Below are 26866 nucleotides of genomic sequence, written 5' to 3'. Positions count from 1 at the left end.
TTCAACTACCACACAAATGTCCTGTTATGGCAAGTTTTGAAACCAGTTTGACCTCAGACTTTTAAGGATATGAATGAGCCATGCTTATTTACTTGTTTGAGATCTTCGATATTTTTAATCATTTTAATACTTCCATTCAAGGAAAGAATATAGAATGTTTTTCATGAACTAATGACAAAAATAAAAGTTAAATGCTTGGATGAACAGTTTCTACAAGTTCTTATGACATGTGTAAATGATTCAACAATTAGCAATAAGTGGTGGTGGTAATTGTGGTATTAAACATCTGTGAAAAGTTAGCAGCAAAACCTTACACATTTGTTTCCAATTTAAATTTTATTTTCCATCAAAAGAATACTTATACATCAAAACTTTATAGAACCAGAATCTATTTCTTTCATCAGATGTAATATGTTAACTGTAATTTTATACCACTTTTTTTTAGAACTGAATACTAATGAGGATTGAAGATTAATTTTGAAAATTCAGTATCACTTTCTTAATATCATCTAACAGTTAAAATAGAATATCCTGAGCTTGCTGAAACTGCTTTAACATGTATTTTCTAAATTTAACATAAATATTTCCTGTGAGATTTGCTTTTCAAACATGAGCATTATTTAAGCAAAACAACACAAAAAGAGTTTAAATATATAGTATCTTCTAGAGGCAGCATTGATACCAATAAATTAGATGAGTTAATAATCAAGGAGTACACTAAATCTTTTAACAGCTACAAGAACATGTTCTTTCAAAATACTCATGTAGGTGTTTCATATGTAAAACTGCTATTTTACTCAATATTTATAATTGCAGAAAAGCAAAAATTATGAATGTAATAACTAGGTATATTGATCACCTGTATGCATACTTTCTATAAATGAGTTCAGTTTTCTCATTTTTTTCTTTCCCTGTATTTGTACTTACTGAATTTATTGAAATTGACTTTATATCTGAATGTGATAAAAAAAATTTAGTCTTATACTTTCTTTGACTTTTTATTGTTTCATTTTCTATTGATCCATTTTATTGTCTTTTATATAAATATTGGCCTTTGAAGGCTTGAAAGTTTTTGAAAAAATGGTCCTTAAACACAAATGGTTTAAGAATTTCAATAGAGAGTTTGACGATTATATGGCCATAGGTGGAGCCATGGAGAGACAAGGAAAGAGCAAAATTCTTCAGCCTCATGACTGGGAAAATGAAGCTTCATGGCCCGAAATAGGGAAGAGGAGCTGGCCTGTCGGGAGAGATGCTTGTTTGAGTTTTAGATCTCTAGATTGTAAGATGATGGCAGAAAATTCAGATACAGGGTCTAGCAGGAGACTGGAGCTCTGGAGCTGGAGCTGAGGTCATAGAAAAGATAAGACCAGGATCATTTGCCTGAAGTCATAGTTGAATCATAGAAATTGTAAGATTCAAAGAAAAGAATGATGTCCTGTGAGATCTGAGCAGCTATATTTTTTCACTCAGTGGCTTTAAATAAAATTGATTTACACCTCCTATCAAGGTTGTTATTCTCCCAACTAATGTAAATTTTCCTATTTGTAACAAGAGAAAGTAACAGAGCAATGATGATGATGATGATGATGATGGTAACAATAAGAATAATAAAATAATGATGATATCATTGTAAAGCTATAGTAATAATAAAAACAAGTCGTTATGTACTCCTTATGTACCAAGGGCAGTTTATTTCACACAAGAAAGTTAAGGCACAGAGGGGTTAAGTTTAGTGACTTGCTGGAGGTCACTTAATATGTGGTGGAGTTGAGGTTTGAATTCAGACTGTTTGGATTTAGAGCTTGTTTTTTTAACCATTGATTGCCAACCATTAAAGAAGCTGAAGTAAATCTTTCTCAGAGTCATTAACAACAAGCTACACAATATCTTGGAAGTATGTGTGGCTTTCAGGGAAAAAACAAAGCCATTTTTTAATAATCCACTTATTTTTCTGAAAGGTTGCTCTAAGGGGTCTAAACCGATTCTTCTCAAACTGCATTGTGCCCTGCAGATCAAGTTCCCTGCAGATCTTGCTAGAATGCAGAATCCGACCCAGTAGGTCTGAGGTGAGAGCTGTAATTCTGCATTGGTAACAGCTCCCAATGCTGGCCCTTACCCACACTCTGAAGAGCAAGGGTCTGCAAAGTCAGGAGGCAGATTAAGGTATGAGGAACCTGTCCTAGTGGTTAGAGGTAAACTATGTTCTGCACTTTTATCTAGAGGAGTCAGGCTCTTGTTCAATGTCCTTAAATTGTTGAAACTACTATTAATTCATTATTACATCTAGGCAGAATACTTTCTTAAAGAAGAGACTAATATTTTTAAGAAGATATGGGTCTGTACTTTTTTGAAAATCTCTCATAATCACCTTTACCTCTCCTCTTTTTTTCTGGTTCCATTTGGGTTTGACAAGAAGGTTGTGGTTAGAAGCTGGATAGTTTGAGTTTGAATGTCAGTCCTTCTTCGTGAACTACAAAATTACATAGTTTACTTACCTTGTGTGAGTTTAGTTCCCTCATTTGTAGTATAGGGGTGATAATGGTATTAGGGTTATAAGACTGTGGAGAGGATCAATTGAGACAAGGCGCATAAAATATGCTATGGTACTTGGCATGGTACATGTGTTCCCTGAACCTGGGCTAATTATTGTTACAGCTCTATCTCTGCCCATGTGCTGTGTCCTAGTGTCACACTGCCTGTTCCTGTAATGGAACACCTGTGTTCTCATCTGGAACCTCGGATGATTATTTCCATTCTCAGCTCACACCCAGAGCCCCCTCCAAACGTCTTCGCTTTCATGTTTGTATTCATGTTTGTCTTTGAACCGGCACAGGATTTTCACACAATAGTGAAGACATTTATAAATCAGGGGTTTCTAGACTTTGCATGTTTGTTTTCCTACTAAAATAGAATAATTGTGAGCTCTATATTTTGAAGGGAGGAAAAGAAAGGATACAATTTTCTTTGATTTTTTTTTTTTTTTGTATTCTGTGGTAATACAGGATTGTTCCTTTCAATCTCTCTTTTGAAGAGAAGATGTCATTTTTGTTTTTGTTATTTTGTGTAAAGCAGAGATATAGACTAAATAATGAAATAGTGTTGGGCTATAATAGACAGAATATTAACACAAATGTCTGTATTTTAGAAGCTGCTTTACTTTTTGAAACGGGAAAAACCTGAAACTCTTTCTTTCCAGCTCCAGAGAGAGCCATCCTGATGGAACCTACTGACCAGGAGGACACAAAAGAAAAGAGGGAAGAGATGAAAGAAGGTGAGGGTCTCTATTGCCAGCAGAACTGGACTGTGTGTTTAACTGGAAAGGTGATGGAGAATGTAGTTATGCACGGCTCTCTGGACCCTTCTAGTGAAATAAAGAACTAGTTAAATAAGGCAAGACAGAAGAATGAGGCTGCCATCTAGAGGTAGTAACAGGTAATGTTCCAGGGCACAAGGGAGCCAAAGGCAGAGAGCTTCACTTTTTAATCTGTGCAGTCTTCATGCATAATAATGATCTCATTCCTCTGTATTAGTCAAAATCTTCCCATTATAAATGACGAATTATAACCAGATTAAACCAAAAAGTAAAATAATTTATTGACTGATTGATACGGTTTGTATTTGTGTCCCCGTCCAAATCTCATGTAGAATTGTATTCCCCAGTGTTGGAGGTGGGTCCTGGTGGGAGGTGATGGGATCATGTGGGCGGTTTCTTATGGTGTAACGCAATCCACCTTGGTGCTGTCGTCGCGATGATGAGTCCTCATGAGATCTGGTTGTTTCAAAGTGTGTGGCACCTCACCTCTCTCTCCCTCTTGCTCCTGCTCCCACCACGTGAGGCACCTCTCTCCCCCTTTGCTTTCCACCATGATTGGAAGCTTCCTGAGGCCTCCCCAGAAGCAGAAGCCTCTGTGCCTCCTGCACAGCCTGCAGAATCATGAGCCAATTAAACTTCTTTTCTTTGTAAATTATGCAGTCTCAGGTTTTTTTTATAGCAGTGAAAGAACGGAGTAATACAATGATATAATTGGAGTAGGATGAGATGGAGTGAGCATTAGGTATGCTGGAACTAGGGGATCAAATGATATCAATTCACTCTCTCCTGCTCAAAAGCATACCTACTCCCCAAAAATGCTTGGCTCTCCTTCTTCTTCCTTTTATTAACATGTGGTCACTATTCTATCATGGGCTTTACCCAGGAAATGAGTTAAAAGGCCACAGCTATGTGTATATGTGTGTGTGTGTTGGGGGGTGGGGAGGGGGTGGAGGTCTTAGTTTACCTCTTCTGCTCCAATACCTATCCACTGATGACTTCTAAACTTTTCGTCAGCCCTATCCTAATTCTGATTTCCAGACCTAGATATTTAGAGGGCAATTTGGCCTAGATGTCTAATAAGTCATTCAACTACAAAGCAGTCAAAATAGAAGGTGCTACTTTTCTTATGTTTTTATCCTTAGCTATTTATGTTTCTCTTCCATGTTGACGGTGATACTATCTTTAAATTCCCCTTGGATCTTCATCAGAGATCAGAATTTATAAGTTGATTGATACATGTTCATTCAATAAATATATGTCGAACATGCAAAGTGGAGATGCATCATGTGTAACATAATTTTGTTGTGAGGATTAAATGAAATAACAGGAAAAACATTCAGTAAAACGCTTGACATGCATAATTTCATAACCAATGAATGAAGAGGATACAAAAGATATTTTTAAGCTTGTATCTTTTATCCTATAGTTTCTCAAGTGAATTTGTAACATGAAAGAATATATTTTTCACACCCAGGGAAAGTCACCTTACCACCAGAATATCCTTTAGTACACTTCAGGTTGTGCCTTGAAGTGTTTGTTTGCATTTGTTAATATAAATGAGAGAAGAGCAGAGAGCTTCTCCCGCTTCAGGTAAGCCCGTAAATGGAGCTGTCCCTACTGCATCTCAGGGCATTGTTAGATACATATTTCAGTTTAGCCTGGAATCCGTTTGAAATGAGTTGAGTGTGTGAAAAGCATGGTCATATATATATAACTATATATATATATATGGCAATAAACCAATTATTAATAATGTAAAATGTAGTGAGTGATATTACACACCCATCTCTATAAAAGGCATTTTCTCAAACATGCTCTTTAGTGTTTGCTGGAGTCCCATACATTAGGCGTAAAAAATGGCATTGAAGGTAGAGAAGGGGGTACTCAAGGAATGGCAGTCACATATGTGGCAGGAGGAAGTGAACCTAAGCCTCAGTGCTGCATGTCCATCCCTCAGCTCACTGCACCTCAGTGCCACACTTAGCCCTGAGAAAACCTACTCTGCCCACGGACATTCACTGGGGTAGCATCCTTTACAGTTTTCAAGAACAGACATTATTTTCTGTTAGGGGGAGAGCATTTCCTTCATAAGTAAAATTTATCCACCAGTACTGATCCTAGAGGTGTTGAGTGCCTTGAAAGCTCTCTGTGTCATGAACTCTTAGACTAGAAATGAATCTTAAATTAGAATGGCACAAATGTGTATCACAAGCATATAAACACACTCAAGCATACCACGCCTGACATTTAAAATGTCTGGACTAAGAAAATGTGAGGCCAAAGGTTTGGATAAATAAACTAGGTGGACATAGAAGCCCTGTAGGAGATTGACATGAATGTTGTCAAGAAAGGCTGTGTGTGTTAGAGGCCAAAAGGCCTGGATTACTTATGGGGATATAACCAGGGTCTAGACAGCAGAGATGAGGTATCGTTAGCAATTCACCTGGCATGTGCCTTAACATTGCTTTTCCAGCAGGGCAGATAAATGATGGCCTGAAAGCTGCCTCAGAAAATCAAGATGATTCCAGTCTGTTCTCCACAACCCTGGAGAAGAATGGGCATCCCCTATTCTCACTATTCCAATGTCAAGAGTGTCCTTGGGGGAAACACCCGAGTCAGCAGGGGCAAGGAGGCGCAAGTAGCATTTGGTAAACAGCACAAAAGGTCTGTAGGATACAGTGGAAATATTCATGAAGGAAGAGAGCCATGGAAAGAAGGGCTGGGGATAAGAAGCACAAAATTGTAAGAGAATGTGATACGACTTAGACAAGGCTGCTTGCCAAAACTCTGCACAGGCAGCGGTCAAGCTGGTCTTCTAGTCTCCTTGGACAAAAAGGCTCTGTTGTCCTGATTATGAGCTCTCTAATAGAGTATATAGATTTTGAACCTTTGTTTTTGCAGGAAGATGACTTTCTGTAACCATGCAATGTATATTCAACTTGTCATAGAAGTTAACTCTTTAAAAAATTTGGATGCTCTTTATTTCTTTATCTTGGTCTGATTGCTCTGGCTAGGACTTTCAGCACTATGTCCAATAACAGTGGTGAAAGTGGACATCCTTGTCTTGTTCCAGACTTAGAGGAAAGGCTTTTAGTTTTTCCCTGTTCAGCATGATACTAGCTGTGGGTCTCTCATATATGACTTTTATTATGTTGAAGTAAGATGTTAACATTTTATGTATAGTAGAAAATGTCTGCGCTTGGATGCCTATACTGCCTTTGTAACCAGGGAAAAGGCTCTGGTCTCCAATACAAATAGGCTTTGGGAAAGGATCTTTGCAAAAGTGAAAAATCTAGGGAGTCTGTTTTCCTTTGATACACTGTTCTTTAATTTATCGTTTGGCTTATCTCAGAGAACAGAAAACATGATGCCAACTGTGTAAGAGAAGCAGAAATGTATTATTACCTATAAAAGAAAAGTCAAAGAGTAGATATAATTTAGGCATGGTGGCCGGGCGCAGTGGCTCACGCCTGCAATTCCAGCACTTTGGGAGGCCAAGGCGGGAGGATCACGAGGTCAGAAGATCGAGACCACCCTGGCTAACACGGTGAAACCCCGTCTCTACTAAAAATACAAAAAATTAGCCGGGTGTGCTGGCGGGCGCCAGTAGTCCCAGCTACTCGGGAGGCTGTGGCAGGAGAGTGGCATGAACCCAGGAGGCGGAGCTTGCAGTGAGCCGAGATTGCGCCTCTGCTCTCCAGTCTGGGTGACAGAGCGAGACTCCATCCCCCCTCCCAAAAACAACAAAAACCAAAACAAAAACAAATAATTTAGGCATGGCATGGCTGGAGACAGAAAATCGGTGCCATCAGAATATATTTTCCCTGTATCTCTTGTTTCTGTTTCCTCTGCTCTTTAACTTCATTCTTAAAGGGGCTCCCATTTGTTCTTACAAGATTGCTGCCTGTGGCTCTGAGAAAACACATCCCAGGAAAAAAGAGTGACAATCTTTCTCTTAGGATTTCTAGGTAAGGAGCAGAATATCAATGGATTTGTTTTAGGTCATGTGCTGATGCCTGCACTAGTGTCTGTGACCAAGGGACTTCCATCTGTAGATGTGCATAGGCCCAGATTATGTGTTCCACCCCAGATCATGATGAAGTTAACACAAATGAAGACACAACCTTGAGGGTAAGGTTAATCACAAAAAGATAATTGAATGTTAGTTTCTAGAATATGGATGGCTGGTTATAGAAACATCAGCAAAAGATGTCTACTCTATTTGATTTTTTCACTCCTTAGTTCCCATACTAGCTACTAACAACACTCATTGTTGCTACAATATTTCTCCTTTCTGATGTAAACCTATAGTGGATTTTCAAATCCCAATCTTGCTAACAAATGAAGGAGCCATAGTGTATTTCATCAGGATCTTCAATATATATATAAGGCTAGATACCAGTAAAGTGGATGACTTACTCTTTTGCATAAACAAAACAGTAAGTGTAATCAAGAAAAATTTAAAGCCACTATGGCCAGAGACACTGATAGTGAATGTGACCCAAAATTATAGTTAATCAGTGGCAAAATTGAGGGCAAAATTCATGTCTCCTTATTTCCATACCAGCGTCTTTTCTTTCTTTGAGTAGGAATCATCCAGTAGCCTAATACTCCTCCTCTCTCCATGGTCTTTTACTTCTCCAACCATAGAAAGTATAACATCCATTTGCAAATGGTAAAAAACAGCAGTAGGCCTGGGTAACTCAGTGATTCCTTCCTTTGGACTTTGTCTTTTGTAGGAAGGATATTTTCTCTTTTGCTCCATGTCTTTTAATTATATTAATGGGGTAGGGTTTAATTCTGCAGATAGACCTGCAATTGGTGGTAAGTATAATTTTGCGTAACAAGATATAACAAGATACAACAAGATATAACAGTTGGGTTAACAAGCCCAACTGGTGAAGATAATTTAAACTACCCAAAATGGGAGGAAGATGACTTAAAACAATCAATACATAGAAATGAATATCAGCTCTTTTGTTGTTTATTTGTAATAAATGTGATATTTGGTTCTTGTTAGTTTGATTCCTTTATTTTTGTCTCCCATTTTGTTCGACATTTAAGTACAGCATAGGGATGTTATTTAATTTACATCCTCACACTCCAAAAGAAATACTTTTCTGAATTAAGTAGAAAAAAAGAATAAGCAAGTGTAGGTCCTCTGTTATCCATTAATCACATTTTCCATATTTTTCAAATTCTATATGAAAACCAAATTCCCTAAAGAGAAGAGAAAAAAAAAAGCAGATTAGTATCATAAGGAAAGTGAACATTGGTATTGAATGTACTTTTCCTTATCTTCTAAAAGAGGTCCTGAGAAGGGAGCTGCTTTTAAATTCCCTTTACATTCTTCATTTTTCTTGGTTACCACTATAGTTTGTACATTCTTTCTCCATGTCTTGATTATTCAAAAGGTGTCCTATGACATTTTTTATGTAGAGTTTTTCATCCCCTAACCCATTCCCATCTCAATACCTTTCAGTTCAACATAGAAATACCAGATTTTCTTTTTTTTTTTTTTTTTACCAAGAGGTAAAAGATAACCACAGCAATAATGCTATGCATAATTCACACATTTCGCTCTGTGCTCAAATTTTTCACTGTTTTCACACTGTCTATTGATTGTAGTCTATTCCCCTTTCTTGGGCATTTATGTTTCACAGAAGACTAACCTCTTATTTTCCATCTTTACATATTACCATTCTCTAAATACATAATATTTCTTTCAGCATCATATTTGTATTACATCTCTAAAGACACTGCACACTTTCTTGATTCCAAGTGTTTTCCCAAACAGTTGGCACTGTGTAGATTGAACAATCCTTTTTCTTTTTTGTGTTCCATTTCTTTAAAACTCCTTTAGCCCTCTCGTTCTTCAAGAGACTTCCCACACCAACCCCTATAATCAGGCTCACCTTTGATATATATCTAATGCACTCATTTGGTTCAAGAATGGCAAACATAAATGCTTGGAGCCTAGTGGGTAATATAAATAAGTGATGTGAACCACTTCCATTACAAAAGAGAGAGGAAGAACTATGGTTGTTTGGAACATGTGATCTCCATTTGAACAGGGAGCTACTATGAGGCAGTTGAGGCTTATTTATTGCCTGATAAATCCTTGCTTAGTATCACTAAGCAAGTTTGAAATCTGTATTTGTGGGTAAATTCTATCAATGATTTCAAAACTTATTAAAACATCATTTTTTCCAACAAAACCAAGGTTGCTTTCTATTCTCATCAACTTTGTATGCATATGTTCTTTTTGCCAAATAAGACCACAAGCTTTTTAAGAGTATGGACTGTTTCATGTAATGTTCTCTTTTCTTAGCATATATTACCAGAGTGCTAGACTGAGTAGGCTTGAGGGATTCATTAAGGATAGTGAATATGACTTTATAAATTCTGGCCAAGTCTTGGATTCATCATTATTTTTCAAAGATTTTACATTGTTTACAAGTGGCAGATCTCTCTGAGAGCAGTGAGTCCAATTTGCCAGGGCCTTTTCCTCAAAACACTGCCAAGAGCAGAGACCAAGGAATTACCCTTCTCCTCCCATCACTCAAAAGAGCATTAGGACTATTCTTCTTGCCCCAAGATATAGAAATGGCATGGAAATTAAGTTTACACATTCAGGTCATATGGAGAATTAAGCAAATATGCATGTCACTGCACCATTCCTGCCATTGGAATTAATTTTCTGTGTTCCAGAATAAGATATGTTTGATATGAACTGTGCTCATATTGGCTACAATGTTACTGAACAGTTTTTAACTATTTTAACCAGCAGAGCTCTTCATTTATTCTTAGACTGAGAAATAAAAACTAGAGTGGTCACAGTACATCTCTCAGAGTTACAAGGTAGATAGGAAGGAAAGAAGGAAAGAGGGAGAGAGGGAGGGAGGGAGGGAGGAAGGAAGGAAGGAAGGAAGGAAGGAAGGAAGGAAGGAAGGAAGGAAGGAATGAATTACTACACCAGGAATTATTACCAACTTCTGGAGGATGACTTAGAAGCCCAAGGAAAGATGGAAGAAAGTAGGAAGGAAAAATGGAAGGAAGGAAGGAAGGAAGGAAGGAAGGAAGGAAGGAAGGAAGGAAGGAAGGAAGGAAGGGGAAGGGAAGGAGGGAGGGAGGGAGAAAGGAAACAGATGGAGGGAGGGAGGGAGGAAGGAAGGAAGGAAAGAAGGAAGGAAGGAAGGAAGGAGAGAAGGAAAGGGAGGGAGGAAAGAAGGAAGCAAGGGAAGGCAGGAAGGTTTCAGATAACCTTTAAGTTAACTGAAAGGAAAGGGAGGGAGGGAGGAAGGAAGGAAGGAAGGAAGGAAGGAAGGAAGGAAGGAAGGAAAGGGAGGGAGGGAGGAAAGAGGAAGCAAGGAAGGCAGGAAGGAAAGGAAGAAAGGAAGGAAGGAAGGAGGGAAGGAATTGATGAAGGAAGACAGGAAGGAAGAGAGGAAGGAAAGGAAGGGAGAGAGGAAGGAAGGAAAGAAGGGATTGTTTCTTTAACCTCTTCCCCGTTTTTGCCAAAGATATCTGAGGCCTGATATTTGAGCTGCTAACACTGCTCTGTGAGGTTATGGCCTCCTCACATTTCCTAGGTGAGCCTGAAAGGAATCTCAGAATGATCTTTGTGGGAAGTTGTGAAGTAATAGTCCAGCAGATCAAGGCCCACACTGCATGTCTGCCTCATTCTATGTGATTTTCCAAAGGCCAGGGCATTATGAGGGAGACCCTCTTACACTGCTCTTTTTAGTAGTGTGTGTACAAACACCACAGAGTATTACAGAAATATTACATGGAAGAGCTACAAAGACATTTCCAAGTCTCTTTTCTGACTATCTCATTCCTAAGAAACCAACAGTAACCACATTAGGAAGGAAGGATAATGTAACTTAATTATTCTATATAGTCTGGTAACACTCCTGAATTCTAGCTCATCTTTGAATGAGAACAGTAGCGCCATTAGTAGAGACCTGGTTAACTTACATTTATACATTTACATTCTTTTTCGTTAAAGGACATTTCAATTATCCTCTGAAATGGAATAATCCTCATGGAAGGGCAACATGATACTAGAAGCTCATGAGGATTATTTTCAAAGAAAGCTGTGCAGAAGAGTTGGCTCAGCAGGCTTGGCATGCTCAAACCAGCTCCTGGCAGGTAACCTACAAGCCCTTGGAATATTCTGTGCAATAGGGTATGTGTGTATATCTAGGACCTGGGTCTGCCAAAGAGTTTATGCTTGCCATGAAATTTATAATGAACACCTGTTGTTGTTTACCTAGGGTCCTGAACCAGTCTATGCCAATTTGATCTCTGGCTGGGCAGGAGCTGGAGATTAAGTATTTAAGATCAGCCATGTAGGTGTTCTGTGCCTACTTGACTAACCCCCATTAAACAGTCTGAACACCACATCTTGGGTGAGCTTCCCTGGTAAGCAATGCTTCATGTGTGTTGTCATGGTAGCAGCAATGCTTCATGTGTGTTGTCATGGTAGCAGGGAGAATTAGGTATCACTTCTGTGAGTCCACTGGGAGAAGACAGCTGGAAACTTGTGCCTGCTCTCTCGGGGACTCCACCTCATGCATCTTTGGTCTTTGCTGATTTTAGTTTGTATCCTTTCATTGTAATAAACAGTTACCATGAATATAACAGCTCTTCTGAGTTTTATGAGTCCTCCTGAATCCTCAAACCTGAAGATAGTCTTGGGGATCCCCAACAGAGAAGATCTCACAGGTCATGAAGAAGTTAACTGACAAGATACAGGACTAATTTGTGAAAACAATTTTGAATGGAGCTAAATATATATTATAAGGAATATTATTGCTTCTTTAGTCTAAATTTCCTACTGAATTTATTTGAAAGGCAAAAACAATATGAAAAGTTGACCGTCAATTTTTATACATGTGAGAACACAAAACCCCTTTGCTACTTGTGTGTGTATCTATACCTGCATCTATGTTTATACCTTTGTCTATGTCTATAGCTGCATCTGCATCTGCATCTTTTTCTATGCCTCTTAATAGCTACCAAACACTGACAGGTGCTATTCATAGGTTTGTCAATGTGACGTATAAAAAAAGTTGAGTTTTAAAAAAAATAACTAGATTTCCATTCATTCCTTGAATATAATCTATAGATTACTCACAAATATAATCTCTGTACAGTTCTCCCAAAACATTATGTAAGCCTTTTTTCTTTTTTAAATGATTCAACTTTGAATATTAACTAAATTCTAGGAGACTTTCTTTCTTCACTCTGTCTGTAGTCTGTCCCCAGTTTTTGTAAATAATACAGGCTATTTTTTTTAAAAAAAGTATGCATCAGTAAAACCCAATTCCTTGACTAAGTTTCTTTGAAATTTCTGTGAAGAAGTAGAGGCAAAAAGTAATGGCAGTTTATTCTGTACTTACCACTGCTCCACACAAAAGTAACACTCATTCTGGAAAGTGCGGCCATTTGAGGCACAAACAGGTGCTATTACATCAGGGCAGTCTACATCGTAAAATGGTTCCGGTGGCTGATACATTTTACATGGGGGCTGCAAGTACATGATACCATAAAATAACAAATAATAGATTCTCTTCCATCTATTTCTTCCTGTCACTTCTGCCCAACTTAAAAATAATATTAAATCATAACAGTCAATTAATCTTATCAAGGATTCCCTGTGCTGTGGTCTTCTGTCAGGCCAGTTTCTTTTTCTGATTGTAGTGTCTCCACCCATCTTATCATCTCTTCAAGTCATAACCATTTTAATATTCCTGTTTAACCTTGAATGCAAAGTTTTCACTTAGCCTTCATGTTTCAGTTCCAGTAGGAAGTTTATGAGTGGAGATACGTATGTGTTTGTTAACTTCTAGAGGACAGCCCTCAAGTGTCATTGGTCAGAATAAGGATTTTGTGTTAAAACTTATTAAAACTCTCAGGCAAGATGGCTGAATAGGAACAGCTCTGGTCTGCAGCTCCCAATGAGACCAATGCAGAGGTGGGTGATTTCTGCATTTCCAACTGAGGTACCTGACGCATCTCACTGGGACTGGTTAGATAGTGGGTACAGCCCACAGAGGGTGAACAGAAGCAGAGTGGGGTGTCACCTCACCTGGGAGGTGCAAGGGGTCAGGGAACTCCCTCCCCTAGCCAAGGGAAGCCATGAGAGACTGTGCTGTGAAGGACAGTGCTATCCAGCCCAGATACTATGCTTTTCCCACAGTCTTCGCAACCTGCAGACCAGGAGATTCCCTTGGGTGCCTACCGCACCAGGGCCCTGGGTTTCAAGCACAAAACTGGGTGTCCGTTTGGGCAGACACTGAGCTAACTGCAGGAGTTTTTTCAACCCCAGAGGTGCCTGGAACGCCAGCGAGACAGAACTGTTCACTCCTGTGGAAAGGGGGCTGAAGTCAGGGAGCCGAGTGGTCTTGCTCAGCAGGTCCCATCCCCACAGACCCCAGCAAGCTAAGATCCACCAGCTTGAAATTGTCGGTGACAGCACAGCAGTCTGAAGTTTACCTGGGACACTCAAGCTTGGTGGGGGGAGGGGCGTCCGCTATTACTGAGGCTTGAGTAGGCGGTTTTCCCCTCACAATGTAAACAAAGCCGCTGGGAAGTTCAGACTGGGTGGAGCCCACTGCAGCTCAGCAAAGCTGCTGTAGCCAGATGGCCTCTCTAGATTTCTCCTCCCTGGGCAGGGCATCACTAACAAAAAGGCAGCAGCCCCAGTCAGGGGCTTATAGATAAAACCCCCATCTCCCTAGAACAGAGCCCCTGGGGGAAGGGGCTGCTGTGGGTGCATCTTCAGCAGACTTAAAGGTTCCTGCTTGCTGGCTCTAGAAAGAGCAGTGAATCTCCCAGCACAGTGCTTGAGCTCAGCTAAGGGATAGACTGCCTCCTCAAGTGAGTCCCTGACCCCCGTGCCTCCTGATGGGGAGACACCTCCCAGCAGGGGTCTACAGACACCTCCAAGAAGAGAGTTCTGGCTGGCATCTGGCGGGTGCCACTCTGGGACAAAGTTTCTGGAGGAAGGAGCAGGCAGCAATCTTTACTGTTCTGCAGCCTCTACTGGTGATAAGCAGACAAACAGGGGCTGGAGTGGACCTCCAGCAAACTCCAGCAGACCTGCAGAAGAGGGGCCTGACTGTTAGAAGGCAAACTAACAAATGGAAAGCAATAGTATCAACATCAAACAAAAGGATGACCATGCAAAAACTCGATCTGAAGGTCTCCAACATCAAAGACCAAAGGTAGATAAATCCATGAAGATGAGGAAAAATCAGCCCAAAAAGGCTTAAAATTTCAAAACTCAGAAGGCCTCTTCCCCTCCAAAGGATCACAACTCCTTGGCAGCAAGGAAACAAAACTGGATGGAAAATGAGTTTGACAAATTGACAGAAGTAGGCTTCAGAAGGTGGGTAATAGCAAACTCCTGTGAGTCAAAGGAGTGTGTTCTAACCCAATGCAAGAAAGCTAAGAACCTTGATAAAAGGTTACAGGAACTGCTAACTAGCATAACCAGTTTAGAGAAGAACATAAATGACCTGATGAAGATGAAAAACACAGCATGAGAACTTCATGAAGCATACATAAGTATCAATAGCCAAATCAATTAGCAAACAAAAGGATATCAGAGATTGAAGATCAACTTAATGAAAGAAAGTATGAAGACAAGATTAGAGAAAAAATGATGAAAAGGAATTAACAAAGCCTTCAAGAAATATGGGACTATGTGAAAAGACCAAACCTACGTTTGACTGGTATACCTGAAAGTGATGGGGAGAATGGAACCAAGTTGGAAAACACACTTCAGGATAATATCCAGGAGAACTTCCCCAACCTAGCAAGACAGACCAACATTCAAATTTGGGATAAACGGAGAACACCACAAAGATACTCCTGAAGAAGAGCAACCCCAAGAGACATAATTTTCAGATTCACCAAGGTTGAAATGAAGGAAAAAATGTTAAGGGCAGCCAGAGAGAAAGGTCGGATTACCCACAAAAAGAAGCCCATCAAACTAACAGTGAATCTCTCTGCAGAAACTCTACAAGCCAGAAGAGAGTGGGAGTCAATGTTCAACATTCTTAAAGAAAAGAACTTTCAACCCAGAATTTCATATCCAGCCAAACTAAGCTTCATAAGGGAAGGAGAAATAAAATCCTTCACAGACAAGCAAATACTAGGGATTTTGTCACCACCAGGCCTGCCTTACAAGAGCTCCTGAGGGAAGCACTAAACATGGGAAGGAAAAACTGGTATTAGCCACTGCAAAAACATACCAAAATGTAAAGACTGTCAACACTATGAAGAAACTGCATCAACTAATGGGCAAAATAACTAGTTAGCATAATAATGACAGGATCAGATTTACATATAACAATATTAACCTTAAATGTAAATGGGCGAAATGCCCCAATTAAAAGACACAGACTGGCAAATTGGATAAAGAGTCAAGACCCATCAGTGTGCTGTATCCAGGAGACCCATCTCATGTGCAAAGACACACATAGACTCAAAATAAAGGGATGGCGGAAGATTTACCAAGCAAATGGAAAGCAAAAAAAAAGTAAGGGTTGCAATTCTAGTCTCTGATAAAACAGACTTTAAACCAACAAACACAAAAAGAGACAAAGAAGGCCATTACATAATGGTAAAGGGATCAATGCAACAAGAAGAGCTAACTATCCTAAATATATATGCACCCAATATAGGAGCACCCAGATTCATAAAGCAAGTTCTTAGAGACCTGCAAGGGGACTTACACTCCCACACAATAATAGTGGGAGACTTTAACACCCCAATGTCAGATAGATTGATGATACAGAAAATTAACAAGGATATTCAGGACCTGAACTCAGTTCTGGACCAAGTGGACCTAATAGACATCTACAGAACTTTCCACCCCAAATCAACAAAATATATATTCTTCTCAGCACCATATCACACGTATTCTAAAATTGAACACATTATTGGAAGTAAAACACTCCTCAGCAAATGCAAAAGAAGGGAAATCATAACAAACAGCCTCTCAGACCACAGTGCAATCAAATTATAACTCAGGATTAAGAAACTCACTCAAAACTGCACAACTACACGGAAACAGAACAACCTGCTCCTGAATGGCTACTGGGTCAATAACAAAATTAAGGTAAAAATGAAGATATTCTTTGAAACTGATGAGAACAAAGACACAACGTAACAGAATCTATGGGATACAGCTAAAGCAGTGTTTACAGGGAAATTTATAGCAATAAATGCCCACAGGAGAAAGTGGGAAAGATCTAAAATTGACACCTTAACATCACAATTATAAGAACTAGAGAAGCAAGAACAGACAAATTCAAAAGCTAGCAGAAGACAAGAAATAACTAAGATCAGAGCAGAACTGAAGGTGATAGAGACTCAAAAACCCCTTCAAAAAATCAATGAATCTAGGAGCTGGTTTTTTGAAAACAGCCTGCTAGCCAGACAAAGAAGAAAAGAGAGAAGAATGAAATAGACACAATAAAAAATGATAAAGGGATATCACCACCAATCCCACAGAAATACAAACTACAATCAGAGAATACTATAAACACCTCTATGCAAATAAAGTAGAAAATCTAGAAGAAATGGATAAATTCCTGGATACATACATCCTCCCAAGACTAAACCAGGAAGAAGTCGAATCCCTAAATAGACCAATAACAAGTCCTGAAATAGAGGCAGTAATTAATAGCCTACCAACCAAAAAAAGCCCAGAACCAGATGGATTCACAGCTGAATTCTACCAGAGGTACAAAGAGGAGCTGATACCATTCCTTCTGAAACTGTTCCAAACAATAGAAAAAGAGGGACTCCTCCCTAACTCATTTTATGAGTCAGCATCATCCTGATACCAAAACCTGGCAGAGACACAAGAAGAAAAGAAAATTTCATGCCAAGATCCCTGATGAACATGGATATGAAAATCCTCAATAAAATACTGGCAAACCGAATCCAGCAGCCCATCAAAAAGCTTACCCACCATGATCAAGTTGGCTTCATCCTTGCGATGCAAGGTTCGTTTAACATATGCAAATCAATAAACACAATCCATTACATAAACAAAACCAATGACAAAAACCACATGATTATCTCAATAGGGGCAGAAAAGACCTTCAATAAAATTCAAAACCCCTTCATGCTAAAAACACTCAATAAACTAGGTATTGATTGAATGTATCTCAAAATAATAAGAACTATTTATGAAAAACCCATTGCCAATATCATACTAAATGGGCAAAAGCTGGAAGCATTCCCTTTGAAAACCAGCACAAGGCAAGGATGTCCTCTTTCACCACTCCTATTCAACATAGTATTAGAAGTTCTGACCAGGGCATTAAGGCAAGAGAAAGAAATAAAGGGTATTCAAATAGGAAGAGAGGAAGTCAAATTATCTCTGCTTGCAGACGACATGATCATACATTTAGAAAATTACATCACCTCAGCCCAAAAATTCCTTAGGTTGATAAGCAACTTCAGCAAAGTCTCAGGATACAAAATCAATGTGCAAAAATCATAAGCATTCCTATACACCGATAATAGACAAACAGAGTGCCAAATCATGAGTGAACTCCCATTCACAATTGCTACAAAGAGAATAAAATACCTAGGAATACAACTTACAAGGGATGTGAAGGACCGCTTCAAGGAGAACTACAAACCACTGCTCAAGGAAGTAAGAGAGAATACAAACAAATGGAAAAACATCCTATGCTCATGGATAGGAAGAATCAATATTGTGAAAATGGCAATACTGCCCAAAGTAATTTATAGATTCAATGCTATTCCCATCAAGCTACCATAGACTTTCTTCACATAATTAGAAAAAAAATACTTTAAATTTCATAAGGAACCAAAAAAGAGCCCATATAGCCAAGACAATTTTAAGCAAAAAGAACAAAGCTAGAGGCATCATACTACCTGACTTCAAACTATACTATAAGGCAACAGTAACCAAAACAGCTATATAGACCAATGGAACAGAACAGAGGTCTCAGAAATAACATCACACATCCACAACCATCTGATCTTTGACAAATTTGACAAAAACAAGCAATGGGGAAAGGATTCCCTATTTAATAAATGGTGTTGGGAAAACTGTCTAACCATATGCCAAAAACTGAAACTGGATCCCTTCCTTACACTTCAAACAAAAATTAACTCAAGATGGATTAACGATTTAAATGCAAGACCTAAAACCATAAATTCCCTAGAAGAAAACCTAGGCAATACCATTCAGGACACAGGCATGGGCAAATACTTCATGACTAAAAAACACCAAAAGCAATTGAGAACAGAAGCCAAAATTGACAAATGGGATCTAATTAAACTAAAGAGCTTCTGCACAGCAAAATAAACTATCATCAGAGTGAACAGGCAACCTACAGAATGGGAGAGAATTTTTGCAATCTATCCATCTGACAAAGGGTTAATATCCAGAATCTACAAGGAACTTAAACAAATTTACAAGAGAAAAACAACCTCATCAAAAATTAGGCAAAGGATATGAACAGACATTTTTCAAAAGAAGACATTTATGTGCCAACAAACATATGAAAAAAAACTCACCATCACTGGTCATCAGAGAAATGCAAATCAAAACCACAAGGAGATACCATCTCACACCAGTTAGAATGGCAATCATTAAAAAGTCAGGAAACAGGCCGGGTGCGGTGGCTCACGCCTGTAATCCCAGCACTTTGGGAGGCCGAGATGGGTGGATTAACAGGTCAGGAGATAGAGATAATCCTGGCTAACATGGTGAAACCCCATCTCTACTAAAAAATACAAAAAAAAATTAGCTGAGCATGGTGGCGGGTGCCTGTAGTCCCAGCTACTCGGGAGGCTGAGGCAGGAGAATGGTGTGAACCTGGGAGGTGGTGCTTGCAGTAAGCCGAGAATGCGCCACTGCTCTTCAGCCTGGGTGACAGAGTGAGACTCTGTCAAAAAAAAAAAAAAAAGAAAAAGAAAAAGAAAAAGTGTCAGGAAACAACAGATGCTGGAGAGGATGTGGAGAAATAGGAATGCTTTTACACTGTTGGTGGGAGTGTAAATTAGTTCAACCATTGTGGAGGACAATGTGGCAAGTCCTCAAGGATCTAGAACTAGTAATACTATTTGACATAGCAATCTCTTTACTGGGTATATACCCAAAGGATTATAAATCATTCTACTATAAAAACACATGCACACATATGTTTATTGTAGCACTATTCACAATAGCAGAGACTTGGAACCAACTCAAATGCCCATCAATGATAGACTGGATAAAGAAAATGTGGCACATATACACCATGGAATACTATGCAGCCATGAAAAAGAATGAGTTCATGTCCTTTGCAGGGACATGTGTGGAGCTGGAAACCATCATTCTCAGCAAATTAACACAGGAACAGAAAACCAAGCACTACATATTCTCACTCATAAGTAGGAGTTGAATAACGAGAACACATGAACACAGGGAGGGGAACATTACACACTGGGGCCTGTTGTGGGAATGGGGACAAGGGGAGGAATAGCATTAAGAGAAATACCTAATGTAGATGATGGGTTGATGGGTGCGGCAAACCAACACTGCACATGTATACCTAGGTAGCAAACCTGTATGTTCTGCACATGTATCCCAAAACTTATTAAAACTGAGAATAAACCCTGTATTTACCACTGTTTAGCTTTGTGAGTTTGAACACATGGAAGGTATTATTTTACTTAATGCTCAGAGATATATTTACTCAATATTTTATTTGACTATAAAGATATTTATTTTACTAAAATATTATATTTTAGTAAATATGGCACATATACACCTCCCTGTGTTCATGTGTTCTCATTATTCAACTCCCACTTATGAGTGGGAATACGTGGTGTTTGGTTTTCTGTTCCTGTGTTAATTTGCTGAGAATGATGGTTTCCAGCTCCATACATGTGTCTGCAAAGGACATGAACTCATTCTTTTTCATGGCTGCATAATATTCCATGGTGTATATGTACCACATAGTAAAGCTTGTGCTACATGGAGACAATCTAATTCTGGAGAGGTCTATGTGCAAGGTCACATAGAATGCTTCCATTCTGCTTTACCTCCATGAAGATTTATTTATTTATTTATAGACAGGGTTTCACTCTGTTGCCCAGGCTGGAGTGCAGTGGTGCCATTATGGCTTACTGCAGTTTCCAACTCCTGGCCTCAAGTGACCCTCCCAACTCAACCTCCCATGTAGCTGGCTATAGGCTTGCCCCACCACACCTGGCTAATTTTTGTATTTTTTTAGACTCAAGATCTTGCTATGTTGCTCTGGCTGACCTTGATCTCCTGGGCTCAAGTGATCCTCCCGCCTCAGCCTCCCTAAGTTCTGGAATTACAGGCATGAGCCACTATGCCTGACTTTCCATGAAGTTTTAGATCTCATGTCAAGAGCGTGATTAGACTAGAATTACGATCTAGAACTGTGAATTTTAAACTTACCTTAGGCCATTTAGTGAAGTCGTGTTTTTTGAAAATTGCTGCAAATAAAGAACAAACACAGTAAGTTAAAGGAAATAGTTCTCCATGGGATATCATATCACCTATTGAAGTCACTGACTGAATAACGTAATTTCTCATTTACAAAAATGTATACAAAATAATTTTAATAACAATAGAATTTGCAGTAACATTCCTTTTAAAATTACTTTATCCATTTATTCTTTCTTTTTCACAGTCTTGATTTTATTTATAAATTTGCTGTGTCAGTAAGGAAAGAGTAAAAACTGTTTGAGGTTGTATATATAATTTACAAATAATTTTATTTATTTATTTTCACTTTTGTTGGCTTTAGCTTCCTCTTCACTGCAATTGGGTTAATTACATGCATTTTTAAAATTTAGAAAATAAATATGATATAGTAAGTAATGTATCAGGCCAGTTCCTACCAAGATGCCGAATTAAAGTGGACACAGGGATGATAAGAAAACTGAGGGAGTTCGCTGGCTTTCAGGATACTGACTTTATGGGGTGCTTGTATGAGGGTTGCTGGTGTTGCCTGGGATAGAGGGTTACTAGCTGCCCGTGGGAAAATGAAATAAGAAAGTACTTATTGTATTTTGGTCTTACTTATCTGTCACTGTTAAGTGATAAATATAGTTAGAATTTTCAAAAGTTAAGAGGAAAATTCTGCATGATATTTAGAAATCTTCCCACAAAGAAAAGACTACCAACCTTTTGAGGAATAGGTCTTGCTGATTACATGTACCCTCTTTCAGAGAACAAAAAAGATAGAATGCTTTTATCTACTTCTGAAAGGTCAGAATATTTTTACGACAAAGGTAACTGGATATAGTTACAAGAAAAAAAAATAAAGGTCTTCATCTAGTAAAAATGAAACAAAATTACATGTATATACTGCACATCATGCATAAGAATTAATTCCAAATGAATCAGGATCTAAACATAAAAAATAAAACTATATAATAATTAAAATGACATAATTTTTTAATTATAATGATTCATTAATCTAAATACAATAACAGAAAACACAGATGCATGTTTTTACTTAAAAATTAAAACAACTTCCTGGCAAAAAATAAACATATACAATCTAAAAAGATTTTTGATAAAGGGCTAATATGTCTAATTTATAAAGAACTCATTAAAATTGAGGGAAGAATAAAACAAGAAACCTAACTGAAGAACAGACAATATACATGCAAATATAATTTACACAAGTATACATACTCAAAAAGATACAGAAATGAGCCTTGAATCTCTAAAGGAAATTCAGCCTTACTCATGCTAAGAAAAATGCTAATTAAAACCATATGGAAATACCATTTATCACCGATCAGATTAGCTGTTGAGAAAGAGGTTCCTGGTGGGAATCCAAATGGGAAGAATGTTTATGAAGTAAAATTTCACAATATTGAACAAAACTATATTTGCATTTACAGAATTCTTATTCCATGCTTTTGCAAAATGTGAGCCTACAAATTAGAATTCAATGTATAAATGACTTTTTTGTCTTCAGAGTAAGAGTATATAGTTCAGCTAATAGACTCAAAGATAAGTTGGGTTAGTTCCATTCCTCCCATTTTGGTGTAAACATATTTTTCTTTTAAAATATGGCTTACTTAATTTGTTAAAGACAGACCTGAAGTTTCGGTACTTGTGATTTCTGGTGTGGATCCTGAGAACAGGAAGTATTGGCATCCTAAAGGTCTGACATTTGCATAACAGATTGGCATAAAGATAAAAAATAGATCAGTGAAAAGGATAGAGTCCAGAAATATAGGCATCTAAGAAGTTCAAAAATACACACTTCTGTGGACAAGTGCTTTTTGGCAAAGGTGAAAGAACAATTTAGTGGAAAAAGAATCATCCTTTCCACAAATCACACTAAAACAACTGGGCTTCTGGAAGGAAAACAAAAAAAGAATCTCAATTTATATATTGCACTATCATCTGAAACATTTTTTATTATCTAATATTTTTTAAATTTTAGTTTTCTAATGAAAAGTTATTAGTTCATGCAGCAACTTTGGAGAACCATCTGGCATTATCTTCTGGTATAGAAAATTCACACACATTGTAGCATAGCAACTCTACTCTTAGATACATACCTAAGAGAAACGCTTGTTCATGTGCATCAAAAAACATGTGTAAGAATATTTCTACCAGCTCTGCCCTTAACATCATAAATTTGTAAGTAAACCAAATGTCCATCAACAGAAGAGTAATGAAATTAGGGTATAGTCGCACGTTGGGATATTATTCATTGGTGTGATATTATTCATCGATGAAACTAAATGAACAACTGCACACATGAATATGTATAAATTTAAACAGTAGGTAGGAAAAAGCAAATCTCAAAAGATGAAAAGATTCTCTTATGTAATATTGAATTAAAAAGTCCTAATAATAGGCAGGGCATGGTGGCTCACGCCTGTAATTCCAGCACTTTGGGAGGTTGAGGTGGGCGGATCACGAGGTCAGGAGATTGAGACCATCCTGGCTAACACGGTGAAACCCCGTCTCTACTAAAAATACAATAAAATTAGCCGGGCATGGTGGCGGGCGCCTGTAGTCCCAGCTACACGGGAGGCTGAGGCAGGAGAACGGCGTGAACCCAGGAGGCGGAGCTTGCAGTGAGATCGCACCACTGCACTCCAGCCTGGGCGACAGAAAGAGAGACTCCGTCTCCAAAAAAAAAAAAAAAAAAAAAAAAAAAAAAAAAAAAAAAGTTGTATATGACAAGTTATATAAATGTTACATAAATGTTAAAATAATTATAAAAATATATTTTCCATGATGTGTATAAATAAAAGACTATATTAAAAATAAGAGCACGAGAAGAATGGACATAAGATTTAGAATGACTGAAACTGAAGTAAGAATTTTGGGAAAAAATAAATTAAAAAAAGATGTAGAAGTGTGTTTTTATTGGATGAAGATAGACAAGAGAATTGGATCACTGAATACTACATTATTGGATTTGAGCTTTTGTTGGTAGTCTAGAGTTTTGCAGGAATTATATATTCATGGTGCTTTTTGATTGAACCCAATGGAATTTATTGAACCAAGTATTGTGATTAATCCAATTCTATCCAACTGAGGCATATTTAAAATAATAAAGTATATTACAGAGAACTTACACACAGCAGGCAATCAATTGATAATAGCTACATTTTTAAACATTCATTTATTGAGCATTTACTTTGTATCATGTATTTAAGGATGATCTGGAAATGCAAACATGAGGTTGTACTGTCTGCTTTACTAATTTGTAACTGATTTGCAGGTGTACTATTTTCTTATTGCTGTTGTAATGAATTGTCACAAATGTAGTGACTTAAAACAACACAAATTTATTCTCTTACAATTCTGGAGGTTAGAAGTCCTAAAGTCAAGATGTCAGCAGTGATGCATTCCTCCTGGAGTTTCTAGGGAAGAATTAATTTCCTTACCTTTTCTAGCTTCTACAGGCTGTCTGAGTTCCTTGGCCCATGGCCCTTTTACTGCACCATTCTAACTTCTTCTTCCATTGTCACATCTTCTCTGACTTCAGCCCTCCTGCCTCCCTCTGATAAGAATCCTTGTGATTATATTGTTCCACCTGAGTAATCCAGTATTAGTTTTCAATCTTAGGATCCTTAACTAAATTACATCTGCAAAGTCCCCTGTGCCATGCAAGGCAACATATTCACAGGTTCAAGTGATTAGGACTTGGACATTTTGGGGAGGCATTATTCCCTCTATAATCAGCAGGTAACATAGGTTTTGTTTTTATACATTCATGATTTTTACTATTGAACTCTAAAGACACATGTCAACCAAACATCAATCACAGAAATAGCTTTTATTTTTCATTGGCTTATTTTTCATTTTCATATTTATCATATCACTTATCATATTTGAAAGCCATAAGAAAATGCATCATTTTTTCTAGGAAAAAATAACAATTGTAGTGTATATTGCTTACAATAAAAAAATCACAATTTTCTCTGCTCTAGAGGATTTCTTTTGGATCGACAGAATAGACACGAAGTTGTGACTCCACCATGTAGAAAACAAGTTTGATTTTTCTATTTAAGAATATATATTTTAATTATACCCAATTTGGACTACACTGGCTTACATTTCAGCAAAATATTCCCATAAAAGTCAAAAATTACTCGTTTTCTTTCCTATAACTTTAAGAAAATCAGAGTTTATCTCCCAAAACCTCTTAGGTTACTCACCTGAGGAAACCATATGTGTCAAAGTAGAGGATATCAGGAAAAATATAATCTTGTGGGGAAAGGCAGCCATTTGATCTCATATGGCACTCTTCTTTGATAAGGCCTGTGAACATGCCCAAGATTCTTTGTTTTTAGTTTCCTGCACAGCTAGCTTTTCCAATGTGAGAGAACGCAATACCCTGTGGTGATACCATTCCCGTACACTTGCCCTGGTGGTTCTCATACTGACATGGTCTCCAGGAACTCAGGCCTGAGACCCCTTTTTCTTTCAAGAGGAAAATGAAAAACATAAAAACATGACTTTTTTTTTTTCTGCCAAAACCTAGCTGACAATCACAGTTCTGGCCTGGGAGAAAAATTAAGCTCAAGATTCATCAGCGTTGACTCAAATTCTATCACCTATACATAGGTTCACCCTACAATTATTTAATTATCTCACAGTTAATTACCTAAGCTACTGCCTTCTTATTAGTGAACACAAACATGTAAAGAATTCATAAGAATTCTGAGGTAACAGGTGTAAACTGAGGGCTGTCCTGTACAGTCTTGGACCTATCACCCTATAACATGTGATTCCCTGGGATGGACCACTTTCTCCCACATTTAAGCCCTTTATTTCCCAGCTAAATTTCTCTTTGCCAGGTCAGTCACATGGGCTCAAATATAAAGAATGGGTTAAAAATGGAATCGTTGGTTATGCTTAATAAAAATTGTGTATACCTTCCCTGATGCAAGAATCAGGAAAAAAAAAAAAATGTGACTTATGACCTTGAATTGAGTGAGATGCTAGAAATCACAGAGTTTGGAGTTAGATGGGAGTTCAGATTCTTGGTTTAACGTCTCTGAGAATTGTAGGCCTCAGAAAGTATGAACTTCATAGGATATTGAAAGAATCAACTGGTATTAATATAAGCAGAGTTTAAACATATTAAATTGATAATTTGTTTAGCCCAACTTTTCTTTGCTGTGAGTGAAATATTTAGGCCCAGGGAGAAGATACCTTCCCAGTCCATTTCCTTAACTTGCTCACGCCCTATTCTATCCATTCTGTCTGCTTTCAAAATTGTAGCGAGGCATATAGAGAAATGAAGGAGAATCGTAAATAAGCATGACATTTTCTCCACTTTAATATGCAGAGGAAACAAAAGGAGGGTATTAGAGGGAAAAGAGGGAAATGCACTGACAGAGAGGAAAGCTGAAGAGACCCCACCACTGACTTAGACTAAGGAGAGAGAAATCAAAGAGTAGTTACCTGGATGAGGTGGCTGAAGATGGGCCTGCTCTTGTCACTTTGGGTGTCACAACTAGCCTTCAGAAGAGCTGCTGTTCCAGAAATCTGTAGCCAAGGACATGCAGCAGTGGGGGCTGACTCATTGCATAGCTGAGTGACCAATTGCTTGGCATGAGTTTACTCTAATGGCTCTTTCTGAGTTTGATCCCTCTCCTGAACCACCCCCTCTGATGTGTCTTGTTCCAGCAGGAAGAGACAGACCTGGAGGTTCTGTACTTGTGATTTCTGGTTGTGGATCTTGAGAACAAGAAGTACTGGGATCCTAAAGTTCTGACATTTGCAAAGCAGATTAATGACCTACCACATTCCAGATCATTTGGTGATTCTGTGTGTGTGTGTGTGTGTGTGTGTGTGCGCGCGCGCACCAATTTCAAGGTGGTTCCAGCCTTTCTAGTCTTCTCTGACCCTTATTCTCAGAAGTCACACCTGTTCTGTCTTTCTAGGATATAATGTTTGTTTTTCTATTAGCCTGGGTAACTCCCCAACCAATAAGGTTTGCAATATCCAAGCCTCCTAATTTCTCTACTTGTTAGCTT

General features: G+C 38.2%; 1 protein-coding gene and 1 long non-coding RNA gene across 7 annotated transcripts in view; one reads left to right on the top strand and one right to left on the bottom strand.

Annotated features, from left to right (window-relative positions):
• The window catches only part of LOC107130089 (uncharacterized), a 171389-nt gene that overhangs the window by 91994 nt on the left and 52529 nt on the right, over window positions 1-26866 (top strand). For 4 of the 6 annotated variants that reach the window (XR_010587665.2, XR_010587664.2, XR_010587663.2 and 1 more), the window contains one exon: window positions 3200-3274. This is a non-coding gene — a long non-coding RNA (uncharacterized lncRNA). Of the gene's footprint in view, window positions 1-3199; window positions 3275-11327; window positions 11894-26866 lie in introns of those variants that run through there. The other 2 variants (XR_010587666.1, XR_010587667.1) reach the window with 2 other exon arrangements.
• On the bottom strand, window positions 7757-25109 carry SPINK13 (serine peptidase inhibitor Kazal type 13). Its single transcript, XM_005558198.4, has 4 exons — window positions 25040-25109; window positions 20793-20830; window positions 12724-12851; window positions 7757-8536 (listed from the first exon to the last, which is right to left on the bottom strand). The coding sequence occupies exons 1-4, from the start codon at window positions 25107-25109 to the stop codon at window positions 8488-8490; spliced, it is 285 nt and encodes a 94-aa protein (XP_005558255.1). The 3' UTR covers window positions 7757-8487.

Source organism: Macaca fascicularis, chromosome 6, assembly GCF_037993035.2.
Source record: "Macaca fascicularis isolate 582-1 chromosome 6, T2T-MFA8v1.1".
Classification (NCBI taxonomy): Eukaryota; Metazoa; Chordata; class Mammalia; order Primates; family Cercopithecidae; genus Macaca; species Macaca fascicularis.
The sequence above is the reverse complement of the archived record's forward strand: the minus strand, read 5'-3'. Positions and strand labels throughout refer to the sequence as shown.